Raw genomic sequence first — 14,804 nt, 5'->3', positions numbered from 1 at the left:
CCCTATTTTAAGTTCAACAAAAAAGGACCAGATCAAAAACACAAAATTAAAGTTTTGGACCTCTGTTTCTAAAGCAGTATTCTAAGGCACTATTTTTCAAGTTCAGTTTCCAAGAACCTCAGCTGGAAAAGAAGGTAAATGAATATTTTTAAAAATAAATATAATATATTCAAAGTAAGTTTGAATATATACTATATCCTTCTCTGAGCAAATCTTTAATACATTAACATATTTAGGGTCTGATAAATTCTACAGTATAATAAAATTGTTTTGATAAATTCTACAGTGTAATAAAATTCTTTTCAACTTTATCTGCACATATAGCACTCTTCTCATAGCACTCTTTTAAAAAATAATTTTAAAGTTTAAAAGAATAATTCTAAAACTTTAAAACTCTGCAAAAGAAATATTACCTGAATCATAGATGATCCTCTTTTTCTTGTTTGGTTGCTTCTGTTTAGAGTCATCTTCTTTACAAGAACTATTTACCTATAAACATCACAGTATAATTAGAATACAAAGTCTAGATAACTTAGCTGTTTTACCTACATTAGACTTAGGCTCAGTGGTTCTCCACTAGAGGAAATTGCCCCCAGGAGACATTTTTGCTTGTCACAAGTTGGGGTGTGGGCTGGGAGAGGTGGTTTACTGGCATCTAATGGGTAGACCAGGCATGCTACTAAACATCCTACAATGCACAGGACAGTCCTCCCCTAAAAGAGTGACCAGTCTGAAATGTTAATAATGCTCTGATTAGGCTAAAGAACAGGCCAGGCCACAACTGCATCAGATGGGAAAGATTTATAAAAACAGGTTGCATTATTATTCAGCTCCACTTTCAGCACTAACCTATATATACCAAAGACTAAAAGGATGTCAGATACTACAAGGCAAGTACTTCCAGAAAATGAGAGATAGAGACAGAAATAAAAGCTAGAGGGTTATGAGCCCACCACAACCCAACACCTGTTGGAAAACTAAATAAAACCAGGGCAAAGGTATTGTTTATATTTTTTAGTTATATATCACATTTACAATATACTCAAATTTTCCCAAAAAGCATCAAGAAAGCAGACAGGAAAAAACTGACAGTAATCGATTAAAAGGTAGAAATATGTTTCTAACCATTATAATAAAACTTCAAAAACATAATCAACTAACTTGTGAAAAAATGAGAGGAATGAACCATTATAATTCAAATACACCACTAGAATAGAAGACAGAATTAGAAGCAATTACAATAATTCAACAAGAAGAGAAGAGTGTATCCGAGAAGGAGAGAGCCACAGAAGGGAGTCTCAGATCTTGCCGATAAACTTAGCCCAAGTCTGCAGCTAAGTTTATCCTGATATGTGCCCAGCTAGGGTTAAAAGAATTGAACAAAGATTTCAGCTGCTATTCAAATACCTAAAATATGGAAGTGGCTTTGGAACTGGGTAATAGTAGAGGCCAGAGGAGTTTTGAGGTGCATGCCAGAAAAAGCCTAGATTGCTGTGAAGGGACTGTAGGTAGAAATATAGACATTAAAGGTGATTCTGGCAAGGTCTCAGGGAGAAAAGATGAGAGCTATAGAGGAAGCCTCTGTTGTCTTAGAGAATACATACCTATTATCACCATAAACAGAATGTTGGTAGAAATACAAACATTAAAGGTCATTCTGGTAAAGTCTTAGATGGAAATGAGGTTATTAGAAGCTGCAGAAAAGGCGATCCTTGTCATACCCAAGGCAAAACTCTGACCCAAGGAGGATATGGGGGAAAAAAACTTTCCTCACCAGAAGTTCAACACCATTCACCTGGGAATAGGGACTCACGTCTCTGTGAGCAAACTTTGGTCTTAAAATATAAAGTTTTCACAACTAAAAGTGTTTCACTTCTACTGCAGGAAAGCACCAAGCTATGAAAACAGTAAGCCATATTAATTAGAAATAAGTAATACATTATTAGTTTTCTTCTTCCTCTGCTAAATGGGTTGAAATTTGTTTACTTGAGGCTCCCTCGAATCCTATCAAGTCTAGAAACTGAATTTATTCAACCTTTCACATACTTCTAAGTTGTACTTGGAAAACTGACCTTGATTTCCTTTATTCCTTTCTTTCCTTTTAAAGTTTCTTCAGCAGTCTTTGTTTTCTCATTCTTCTTTACTGTTTCACTTACAGGTTTCTTCCCACTTGGTATAACTCCAAAGAATTTCCGAATATCCTAAAAGCAGACAAGCAGATTCATAAACAAACATTAACTGCACAAAATTCTAATTTTAATTGTAAAAAGGGATAACTTTACACATACACTGGTTTACCCTGAGTAGTTTCATTAGAGTGACATAGCTCCATGTGTAGCAGGTAACTGGTAAAACTACCTGAGTTAAAAGGTTAACTGATAAAATTACCTGAGATAAACATGATTTGCCTAATAAAAAGTAATATTATTAATTCTCAGAATCTGGCCCAAAAAAGGGCAAAAATAAACAAGTGAAGTTGAAGTTTTTGATGACAACAGTAAAATTACTAAAGAGGTGAGGAACAGGTACGTACTGATCATGCAGGCACATAGTCACCTCACCATCCCAGGCACAGGCAGGAAGACAAAGAGTTAAAGAAGAGTGGGACTAATAATAACTACAGTTACGGTGTTTCCCCGAAAATAAGACTTGGCCGGACAATCAGCTCTAATGTGCCTTTTGGAGCAAAAATTAGTATGAGATCCGGTCTTATAAGACCGGGTATAAAATAATATAATGTAATATAATATAATGTAATATAATACCTGGCCTTATATAAGACTGGGTCTCATATTAATTTTTGCTCCAAAAGACGCAGTAGAGCTGATTGTCTGGCTAGATCTTATTTTCGGGGAAACACAGTCATGAGGATTAATTATGCATCTATCACAATTCTGGCTCAGTAAAAAGCTTCCCTTCCCCTCACTTATGAACTATTATCTCTTCATATCACTGAAACATCTCCATTTACAATGATATCTGCTCACAGGCAAGGGTACAGGGAACACAGAATAATGAGAACTTAGGATCTGAATTCTAAAGAACTGGGTTCAAGAACCCAGTACCTTTCCCCTCTTCTTATCCTTGATGGTTATAATTCTGAATTTTCAATCCTTTTCACCTGTTCCAACCTATTTCTCTTTATTGTAGTGAGGAAAATGTCTGTAAAAGTACTTCGTGAAGTATAAGAAAATTAACAATTATTTCCTAGAGCCTGACAGTAACTGTCATACTCTTAAAATGCCAAAAAACCCCAACCAAGTGTTTTACGTGCAAACTCTCTCTCTCTCTCTCTCTCTCTCTCTCTCTCTCTCTCTCTCTCTCTCTCTCTCTCTCTCTCTCCCCCACCCACAAATAGCTTTGTGGCCAAGCCAATAAACAAAGCAGATAAGTGAGGTACACCGCCATGTTAAATTTGGTCAAAAAAGATTGACTTTCCTGGTTTTATACCCTCTTTTGTAAATTGCACAATGTAGAAAAGTCACAAATCCATCCTAATAAAATCTAAGTCTAAAAAATACTGTTTATGTAATGGATACCTCAGCTATGAAACTGAGACATCTGTGTCAAGTACTAAAGAGGAGACGGGTGATAAAGAAAGCCACAGTCTTCCATACAACTTGCAAAGAATTGAGTTAGAGGCTGACAGCTACCTACTTTGTTTCTGGAGGAAATGAAAGTTTCACATTAGAGGTTCACTTTTGAAATTACCAAGTGATTCTTCATCCAAACAGTGGCGACTGTTTAAATATCTCTCTCTCCCCCTCCACATACACCGTGGAAATAGCAAAACTGAAGATTAATAATCAGTGGTGGTTTTCAATCTGTTTTAGAACAACAAATACTTAGAACCGCAAAAAGAAAGAACAGAAACATAATTCAGGAAATGTAACTGCTGATAACGTTAAGCTCTCTGATTGTACCACACTGCCACTCCTCCGCACTGTTACAACTTTTCCTTCCTAAGTAGTTCTTTTTATTTACATCCCTTTTTCTTTCCCTTTATTCTACCCTACTGTCCCACACTCCCTATGCCTTATATTCTGATGGCAGCAGAAGAGTTAAAGAAATTACAGCATCCTGATCTAACTCGATATACACTAAAAATCTAGGCATTTGGAAAAGAATTTTCATCAGAATGAAAGCCATTTTACGCATACTTTTGTAGTATTATCTCCAATGTGAGCAACCATCTTGTGTATAAACATCTTGTGTATAAACATCTAAAAGGCAAAGGTCACCAATTTGGCCTTATTTTATAAAAATGACTTCACCTTAGTCTTTAACATTCTCTGTACATTATTCCCAGTCTTCAAGGATGTCATGAAATACAGAAGAACAAATCTAGTGGCTAGTTATATTCCCAAATAATGGGGGGTGGGGGGGAGGGTGAGGGGATTGGAGGGCAGTCGGTGACCACAGGATGGCCACGGGGTTTGAAAATTAATCTGGGGAACGTAATTTGGTGGTTACCAGAGCGTAAGGGGGTTGGGGGGGGGGATGAGGGTGAGGGGGATCAAATGTATGGTGATGGAAGGGGAGCTGACTCTGGGTGGTGAACACACAGTGTGACTTATGGATGATGTGATACAGAATTGCACACCTGAAATCTATGTAATTATACTAACAATTGTCACCCCAATAAATTAAAAATAAATTAAAAAAATAAAAAAATAAAAAAATAAAAAAATAAAAATGGATCTAAACACCACCCTTTCCTGCACGGAATAATTCTTGCTGATTACATGAGTAGGAAAAGGGAAAAAAAATTAAATTTACTTTTAGAATCTTGGCAAAATATCAAGGCTAGAAACCATCCATAAAGACAGATTTGACTACATAAAAATAAAACAAAAGATGCCATAAACAAAGTTAAAATACAAGCCACTAACTCAAAAATATCTACAACATGTTATATGTGAAAGAGTTCCTATAAATTAATAAAAGATAACCCAGTAGAAAAATACTAGTAGGCAAATTATGAAAGAAATGCAAATATCCAACAAACACAATAAAAGATGCTCAACTTCACAAATAATAAACAGATAAATTAAAACTTGATTATTTTCCTCTAAGTTTAAAAGACTGATGATGCCCTGATTTGTCAAGAATGTGGGAAAACAGACGCTCACCCACTACAGTGCTGATAAAAGCACAAATTGGTGTAGCCTTTCCGGAGCACAATCCTGCAATACTTACCAAATTTTTACATGTGCATACCCTTTGTCTTCATAATTCTATTTCTAAAAGAAATTGTAAAACAAATATACTTTTATTTGGGGAAACCAAAAGAGAGAAGTAATTAATTCTTCTTTCTTCTTTCTTTTTACTCCTCTTATAACTTGAACAGGCAGTTCAAAGAATGCGAAACATTTAGGTAGGCAAAGATCACATAAAAGTTAACACGAATTTTAGCACAGACAGCTAATATTAAGTTTTTCATGATTTTACTTACAGCTACTGGACATAGATTTATCTCTTTAGATGACCCTATGAGGTAAACTGGGTAAACAGAATGATCCATCTCCATTTTATAAATAAGTGTAATTGTAAGTCAGCAAACACAGGCCTTTTGCCAGTTTTGCCACTTAACTACGGGACACCTGCGATGAATTCTTGACTTCTCTGCCCCTTTGCTTCTTCAAGTGGCTATTTGCCTCACAGAACTCCTGTGGGGATTAGAGGTGGCACAACAAAACCCTCCAGAATGAAACCTGGCCCTCCAACTCCGAATCGTTTTCATAGTTTTCCACTTCACTACGATGCCCCTTCAAAGTTTTCCTGTAACTCTAAGAATCTATGCACAGGTAGCCAGCCATACCCCACAAGTAGGAACATGGCCCTTCCCTCCTTGTTATTCCAGATACATTCGATCTTTGTATGCTTACAGACAACGACTGTGCCCAGGTCTTAGGACACAAACAGGAAAAATACGCTCTGAAACTACCTGGGAGACAAACTAGTATCTAAAGAATTAAATACAAAACAGTACTAAGACAGAGCTAATCACAAAACGATGACAGCACAAGCACCTGACACAGAGAGCCTCAGGGACCGCTTCACCAAAGAACCAACATCTGACCTAGGTCCTAAAATGCTAAATTAGGAGATAACCTTTGATGCTGACAGAAATCTAAGTTTGAATACGTTGCTTAACTTCCATAAAGCAGGTTTGTCTATCTTACTACTATATCTCAAGTACAGGGCCAGCACTTCAGGTAAGTAAACACTTAATATTCGTTGAACACAAGCAGTTATTCCCGAAGTCACTGACCTTCAGAGCTCAGAGAGGTTCTTGATTATGTAAAATGAAATTCATGGTAGATTTGTTTTTCAAGATTGTGTATTAAAAGAATCTTTAACTGGGATTAATTTTTTTTGCTATGGATTTACCTATTGCTTTTTGTTACAAGAAATTTTAAGTGGGTATCAAACTAACACTTATTGTATATTATTTCTGAAGTAAATTATTAAAGTTGACCTTGTATAATCGATCCTTGTAATATGGTGCTCTTGTCCTACTATTCTATTGTCACTACAAAAACCAAAATACTTTCAGTTTTAGTAGGACACTTCCTCTTCTTCAAATTTGTTTTTAGGCAAAGTAGTTATTTTCTTTATTTTTATTTTTAGAAATCAGAAATATCTCTGTATATAAACATTAGTAATGATACAGCAAAGTCTAGCACAGGCCCAAGAAATTCTCTAATAAAGATACTGGCAACTGAAAAACAAGATTGGTCTGAAAAATCTTTGAACAACAGCAGGTTCTAGCTAGAAAGACTTTCAAGGGCTACATCAACTGCCTTCATTCAATCATTCAACAAATATTTAGTGAGAGCCTTCTATGGGCCAAATACTATTAGTGCTTGGAATAAACAAAACAGGCAAAAATCTCTGTTCTCATGGAGCTTTCATTCTACTTTCTGTTCTTGGTCCTTCTGTCTTTAGAAAATAAAGCAGAGCATAGGAAATAAAGAACAGACAAAATAAAGCACAGCAGGAGAACAGAAATGGGGACTAGATGATTATGGGAAACACAGGGCATAGAAACTGCTTCCCCTTCTCACTGGAATAGATTGAGGCCACCTAAGAGGCTGCTTCCCAGATACTGAAAGACCCATTTTCATTCTTAGTTGTGTCGAGAAAGACATGTAAGATTCTGAAGTCCTAATATTTATATCATATGAGGCTTAAACGACTCTCTCAACGAAATACTGCATCACAGAAAGTTTTCAGGTACCTGATCCAAAAATATAAAACACTGGCAAAATTAAATGGAAAATAATTATATAATTCAGGTTTAAAAGAAGTAAGTTCTTCATACTTACATAATTGGGATTAACTGAAGCATTTGAAACTATTTGATGTTTCAGTCTTACCCAAAGGCTTATTTCAACATTTTGGCATTTTCACCAGGGCTAAGGTACTGATTATGGTTTTTATTCATCCAGAAATCAAATTTTAACAACAGACTTCTGATCTAAAAAATCAAATTTAAATTACTTGAATGAACAGTGAAATTAAGTTCACCTAAAAAACAGACCTACAATATAGTAAATACTGTAATTCTCTAGGTTATATTATTCATTGTCATTAAATTAAATGTTCAATAGTTCAGACATAAAGTCATACAGAAAGGGCTAGAGAAGATGTTTGCATACCAGTAAGTTTTACATTCTAGTTGATTTCTCTTTTTTCGGAAATACAAAGTCGAATTATTCAACCATCAAATATTTACTGCAAATGTACCACGTGCCAGACACCATACACCAGTCCCCATGCCTGTGGCCCCTATCTTCGCAGAGCTTATGTGCTAGTGCAGGAAGCTGTCAATAACAGGCTGCCTACCTATTAAAATATGCCAAATGTGTGCCAAGGAAACAAAGTGGATGGTCTTCTCACTAACCATAGCAGTCGTCTTTACACTGTCTGCACTCCAGACCTCCTCTGAGCTCCACATCCATGTAGCGTCTACCAGATACACCATCTCTGTCCAAATGCCCCAAGGATGCCTTCAACTCATAACATCTAAAACTAAGCATATTCCTCTGTGACTTCGCTCCCTTTATTTCCCACCTCAATGCATCCCCACCATTCTCCCAAAACAGAAAAACGGGCACTGTTTTTCCTCCTCATTCTGACCTCCCACCTAATCATCACACCTAACCTACGGTGTTTCCCAAAAAATAAGACCTAGCCAGAGCATCAGCTCTAATGCGTCTTTGGGAGCAAAAATTAATATAAGACAAGGTCTTATTTTACTATAATATAAGACCAGGTCTTATGTAACACAATATAACATAACATAATATATAATACTGGGTTTTATATTAATTTTTCTCCAAAAGACGCATTAAGAGTTGATGGTCCGGCTAGGTCTTATTTTCAGGGAAACAGGGTATCTTCCAAGTACTGCTGTCCTCTTCCCTCTACTTCTATTGCCCTAATTCAGAGCTTCATTTACTTATTTAACAAACCCTTACATACCGTGTTTCGCTGAAAATAAGACCTAGATGGACAATCAGCTCTAATGCTTCTTTTGGAGCAAAAATTAATATAAGTAAAATCTGATCAGGTCTTACAACATAACATAACATAACATAACATAACATAACATAACATAACACAAAACATAACATAACATAACATAACATAACATAACATAACATAACATAAAACGTGACACCGGGTCTTCTATTAATTTTTGCTCCAAAAGACGCAGTAGAGCTGATTGTCCAGCTAGGTCTTATTTTTGAGGAAACATGGTAGGGCTTACTCTGCCCTAGGCAATGATTTAAGCACCTTAAAAACATTAAGGTATTTAATTCAAAAAACAACCTTATGAAGTTTTTTAACCTCAATTCACAGATGAGAAAATTGAGAATGCCAACGAGACATTCTCTAATGAAAGTTTTGAAATTTAAGATGCTCTTAAACGTAAGCAAAAAATAACAACAAAAAAAACACTTCTTGCATTTTCCTACTCTAAAGTATAACTAATGATTCTACGACACTGCTAGAGAGAAGCATTGTCTATCAGGCAGTCCAAATGTGATTTTAATATACGAGCACATATGCCAAAACAAAGTACCAGACTTTGCCAAGTACTCAGAAAAATCATTAAGTTTTTAAAATCCATTACCCATACCAAGAAGTTTACAACTTGGTTGGTTATAAATGTATCAGTAGTGGGAGATACAAATTTTTGTTTAAGTACTCCTAAACCCACACAGAGGTAAGCTATCATAATGACCTTTAGCTTTAGAAAGTTAAAGTACAAACTCTGATATATATTTACTTTGGAGTCTAACCAAACAGCTCTAATTATTTATTTCTACTGCTGATGGCCTCAATCAACAATTCAGTTATATTTGCCTATCAAAATGCAGAAAGAAAGCAAATTATGTCACTGTGTTCATTTATCTTTGAAGAGTACAGGATTTTATGCAAAATAAGGACTGCAGAGCTCTGCAGAGTAGTTGCCAACATATTCTATTTCGGGTTTCCTTGTCTATTTGAGTAACAAAGAAATATAAATATTTCTGATTAATATTCAATATATAATCCACCAAATCCACAAGCAGAAACTGATTATCAACACACTTCATAAAATCTACCCAAATGTAAAAATATTTCATCTTGCAAAGCACCAAAATGCAAAATGATATATCTGACTAAAATATACAATGATATAACTGATAGCAGCAAAGCAGAGACAAACTATGAAATAGTTTTAAAGTATTTAAAATTATATTAAGGCCTTGTACTTTGAAAGCAAAAAAGTAAGCCGCTGGAATGCTTTCCCATAACATCAGGAAAAAGACAGATCTGCTGTAGCCTTTTGCCACTTCTATTCCACACTGTGGAGGTTCTAGAAAAAGCAATTAGGCAATATAAATAAATAGCACTTAGATTGGACAGGAGAAGTAAAATTATCTCTATTTGCAGATGAAATTATCTCATATACAGAAAATCCTAAGAAATCCACTTAAAAACTACTAGAATTACTAAATGAGTTCAACAAGGTTTCAGGCTACAAGATCAATATACAAAAGTCAACTGTATTTCTAAACTCCTGCAACGAACAATTCAAAAGTGAAATTAAGAAAACAATTCCATTTACAGTATCGAAAAGAACAAAATGTTTTGGAATTAAAAGTGTAAAACACATAGTATAAAACATTGTATAAAGAAATTTTTAAAAATCTGAATAAAAATATATTATATGTTCATGGATCAGAAGACTTAAAATCGTTTGGAGGGCAACACTCCCCAGATTGTACAACAGATTCAACACAATTCCTATCAAAATCCCAGTTGTATTATTCTTTGCTGATTCTAAAATTCACATGGAAATTCAAAGGATCCAGAATAAGCAAAATAATCTTGAAAACAATAAAAGAATAAAGTTGGAAGACTCACATTTCCCAATTCCTAAACTTACCACAAAGCTATAGTAATAAAGACAGTGTATTACCGTGTTTCCCCGAAAATAAGACCTAGCCGGACAATCAACTCTAATGTGTCTTTTGGAGCAAAAATTAATATAAGACCCGGTATAATATAATATAATATAATACCGGGTCTTATATTATAGTAAAATAAGACCTGATATTGTATTATATTATATTATATTATATTATATTATATTATATTATATTATATTATACCCGGTCTTATAGTAAAATAAGACCCGGTCTGATATTAATTTTTGCTCCAAAAGACACATTAGAGCTAATTGTCTGGCTAGGTCTTATTTTCGGGGAAACATGGCATTAGCATAAGGACAGACAAATACATCAAGGGAATGGAATTGAGAAGCCACAAAACACCCTCACACTTAATGGTCAACAGATTTTTGGCAAGAATGCCAAGATATTTTAGAAAAAAAAGAATAGTCTGCAAATGGTGCTGGGGCAACTGGATATGCAAAAGAATAAACTTGGACCCCTACTTCATACCATATACAAAAATTAACTCTAAATGAATCAAAATCTTAAATGTGAGAACTAAAACTATAAAACTCTTAGAAGAAAACACAGGCAAAATATTCACGACCTTGGATTAGTCGAAGGTATCTTAGCTATGACAACAGAAGCTCTGAGGAAGTATTGATTGAGACCTGAATAAAAAATGTACATACAAGGATCTGGAGGAAGAACACTCCAAAGAGAGGAAACAGCAAGAGCAAAAACTGAGACAACCATCTTAATACACTCAAAAGACAGACATGAGATCAGAGAGGTAGGGAGGCGCTTAGTGGCCAAGTATTATACTAGGATATATATGGCAAAGCCACATTACATTAGCGTTACAGCACTGCTCCAGGGGGAGCACATAGTCCACGAAGATGTGAAAGGTGTCCCCTAGAGTGGGGCAATGAAGCAGCTCAGATTACAGACAATGTATTTAGAGTTACCTGACAGCTCTTCAAAAAGGCTACCCCATAAATCTTATGTGTCTTTACTTAAACCTTATGTACATTTTCAATAAATAATTATACCAGCCAATGAATTATATATACTGACTTCTTAAAAATGGCATCTCCCTGGCTCTATTCACATTTCGACCAAATAATTAAACCCTCATAGCAATCCAAATTGTTTATATGGCTTCTTTTTTTACAAGTATACCTTGGAGATATTGCCGGTTCATTTCCAGACCACCATAATAAAGCGAGTATCACAATAAAGCCAAGTCATAATCTTTTTGTGAGTAGAGGGTCTGGCCTTCAATTTGTAAAAAAACACATCAGTGAAGCCCAATAAAGTGGAGCGCCATAAATAAGGTATGCCTGTATATTCTTTTTATTTTCAATTTCGTTTCATTTCCTTTAATAGAAATTATATTCATATGGTTCAAAATTCAAAAGGGTAAAATGTCTCCCTTACACCCTGCCTCTCAAACACATATTTCCCATCTTTGGAGGGAACAAATGTTATCACTTAGTTTCATGTGTATTATTCCAGAGAGATTTTATATATCTTCAAACAGGTACGTATACATTATTTTCTCTTTTACTACATAAAGTGGTAGCATACTTTCCATATTGTCCCGCACCTTACTTTTTTCACTGAATTATCTTGGCAATTGTTTAATATCAGGGCATAAAGTTTCCCCATTTTTAATGGCTGCAAAGTATTCCAATTTGTGGATATAGTATTTTATTCTCTTATTAATAACTTTTAATTGGAAAATATTTGAGGGAAAAATACAGTTCCCAGGGTGAGTTGTTAACCTTGCTTGTATGGGAAGGTTTCAGAAAATACATAAATTCCCTAAAATGGCATATGAGCCCTTATACATTTCTGTGGGCAGAAAATTTGCATAATCAAATTTTCTTCTATTGTATCAAATAGAAGAGTGACCCAAACAAAAGTTAAGAACTACTGTACTATAACTTGTGCATAAATGTTCAATAAACATTTTTTAAACAGAATTTCAGTCTAACATTTTGCCAATTTTTGTACTAGAAAAAGACTAAGTTAAATACCAATATAATCTAAAATTCTTGTTTACTTTAATGCACATTAACTGTTATTTCCTATGAACAAGCAGCAAAACTGACCAATTTGGATCCTATTGCTTTCTTAGAAGGGCTTTATTTTTTCTTCTGTACCATGAACAGGGATACCAAAGAAAGAACCAAAATTTAAAGTAACTGAATGATGAGGTGAAAATGATCAATGAAAGTTGATTTTACAAGCTGTTTTTCACCATAACTGACATCAGAGGCATTTATGTAAACTCTATGTAACATTCCATAAAGAGTCCTTCTTAAGAAAATTAGGTAATTAGCAGCATGTAGTTGTATAAGGCCTATGGCATACCAGGCACCAAAATGGAAGTTTTACTAAGTATACAAGTATACTTGTATACTATCTTGTTGAATACTCAAGACAATCATTTTAAGGCAGCTTTATTTTCTCCCCTTTTACAGGTAAGAAAATGGAGACTTAAAGAGGTTAAAGTTAAACTATTTACTTGTCCAAAACCACAAAACTACTAATGGCAGATCAAGACTAACTGGTCCCCCACTTTCACCTTCAAGGCTCCAAATCTCATCAATTTTCCACAATACCATACTGCCTGAAGTTCAAAATGTAATTATGATCATTTCACAGAGGTGGTATAAACTAGCGGAAGTTTTAATGCTAGTTCAACCACTGTATGATAACTTGTTTAAACTCTGAAAGCCTCCTTTACCATCTGTAAAACTGGATTGCTGTGAGGTTTAAATGAGAAAAGATATGTAAGACAAACAGCTCATATATTGACCTGAATTAGATACGTGGTACTAATAGATACTAATAGATACTAAGGTATCTATTATCATTCTTTTATCCTTCTTTGAGAAGAAACACAGGGAGCTGACAGGTTTCCCAATTGGCATTAAAAACTTTTCCCCCATTTTGCTGGCATTGTGAGAAATAAAGAATGATTGAAAAAAATTATGTCTAATTGTTAAGTAGGTTCTGGCTTAATGGAACTTAATTAATTGTCCTTTAAATTAAAATATTTCAAACATAGACCTGTGTCTATTGCCATACCAACATGAATGTGTTTGAACTACTGTTTAATTATTTCACTCTTAATTTAAATGCTTTATGAAGATTATGCACTGAGGTTTTGTTTTGTTTTTAAGATTTTTAACATCAGGTGATAAGCGATGACAGCTGTCAAATGTATTACATCTGTTTCTACTCTCTATATTTCCCCCCCGCCCCGGAAAGCCGTGTTAACCCTTTGCCTCCTGTGAACTCGAAACAAAGTAAAACATCCTCCCCATGCCCTCTGTCTCAAAACGGCTATGTGATTACCTCGTGGAGCTGTTAATGACAAAAGTTGAAGGCCTCACATAATTTTTCATAAGTAAGGAAAGTTTGCTGCATTCTTCTCCCTTATAACCTAAAGCTTGAACAGGACTCAAACTCTTTAGGCAGGACCTAAACCTTGGTTCGGGGCAATGTTGAACAGGAAAACACCTTTACCACCGTGCCCCCAAATCACCTTCATGATTCCCTTGCTCCCTTCCCCCAAGAATGGAAAAAAGTGAAACTACAGCGCAGCACCAAAAGCTCTGCGCGCTGGCTGCCGCCGAGACCTGGAGCCCGCGGTCCCAGGAAAGCTGTGCGACCAATGCCCGGTTTGTGGTCCCTTCTTTGCCTTCGCTCCCCTTGGGAGCCACGCACCGCCGTCCTCCCCCACCCCTCCATACCAGGAGTGCCCCGTCCACACCCCGCCTGCAAACTCTCCCAAGGTCCCAAGTCGCACAGCCTCTCCCTGGGACTCACCATCGCAGCCCAAAGATTAAGACGCCGGCAGGCAGGCCGGCCGGCTGGGGAATCCGTTACCGGAGCCCAGGATCCATTCGCGCCAACAACTTCTCCCTCGAAGTGGAAGGAGGTGGAGGCAGCGGCGCCTGGTGATGACGTCAGGAGGCGCGCAGCTTCCCTTCGGCCCCGGCCCGAGGCGGGAAGTGCGACGTGGGCGCCAGTGCAGCGCGGAATGCGGGCGCACCGCAGCCCTCGCGAGGAGTAACGGGACCGTGGCCCGCGCTCAGAGTTGCGTCTTCAGCTTTTGGCGGGGGTGCTCTGGTGTCGTTTCCGGGATGGGTTTCCTCGGAAAGGCGGGCTAGCCAGGTTGTTCCCGGTTTACGGCTGAAGGGTGCACTGCCCGCAGCAACAACTTTCAGATGTTTCCACTGCCACCCACAAAAAGAGATACGTTTTAGGTGTACGTTTCGCATATTATATTTAAGTATCTATTTTGAACAGTTTCACCAGAGTATTTATCCTGAC

At 36.3% G+C, this 14,804-nt stretch overlaps 1 protein-coding gene across 3 annotated transcripts in view; it reads right to left on the bottom strand.

Moving 5' to 3' along the window:
* Window positions 1-14,453, bottom strand: part of RFC1 (replication factor C subunit 1) — a 65,057-nt gene extending 50,604 nt beyond the window's left edge. For all 3 annotated transcript variants that reach the window (XM_033105740.1, XM_033105738.1, XM_033105739.1), the window contains exons 1-3: window positions 14,298-14,453; window positions 2,073-2,201; window positions 414-489 (exon numbers count right to left, since the gene is read on the bottom strand). In XM_033105740.1, the coding sequence (XP_032961631.1) occupies window positions 414-489; window positions 2,073-2,201; window positions 14,298-14,300 (208 nt within the window). In that variant the 5' untranslated portion in view covers window positions 14,301-14,453. The remainder of the gene's footprint in view (window positions 1-413; window positions 490-2,072; window positions 2,202-14,297) is intronic.
* Between the last annotated feature and the right edge of the window lie 351 nt (window positions 14,454-14,804).

The sequence above is a fragment of the Rhinolophus ferrumequinum genome, chromosome 5, assembly GCF_004115265.2.
Source record: "Rhinolophus ferrumequinum isolate MPI-CBG mRhiFer1 chromosome 5, mRhiFer1_v1.p, whole genome shotgun sequence".
Lineage (NCBI taxonomy): Eukaryota > Metazoa > Chordata > Mammalia > Chiroptera > Rhinolophidae > Rhinolophus > Rhinolophus ferrumequinum.
Note: the sequence above shows the minus strand (reverse complement) of the source record. Positions and strands in the feature narration are given on the sequence as shown.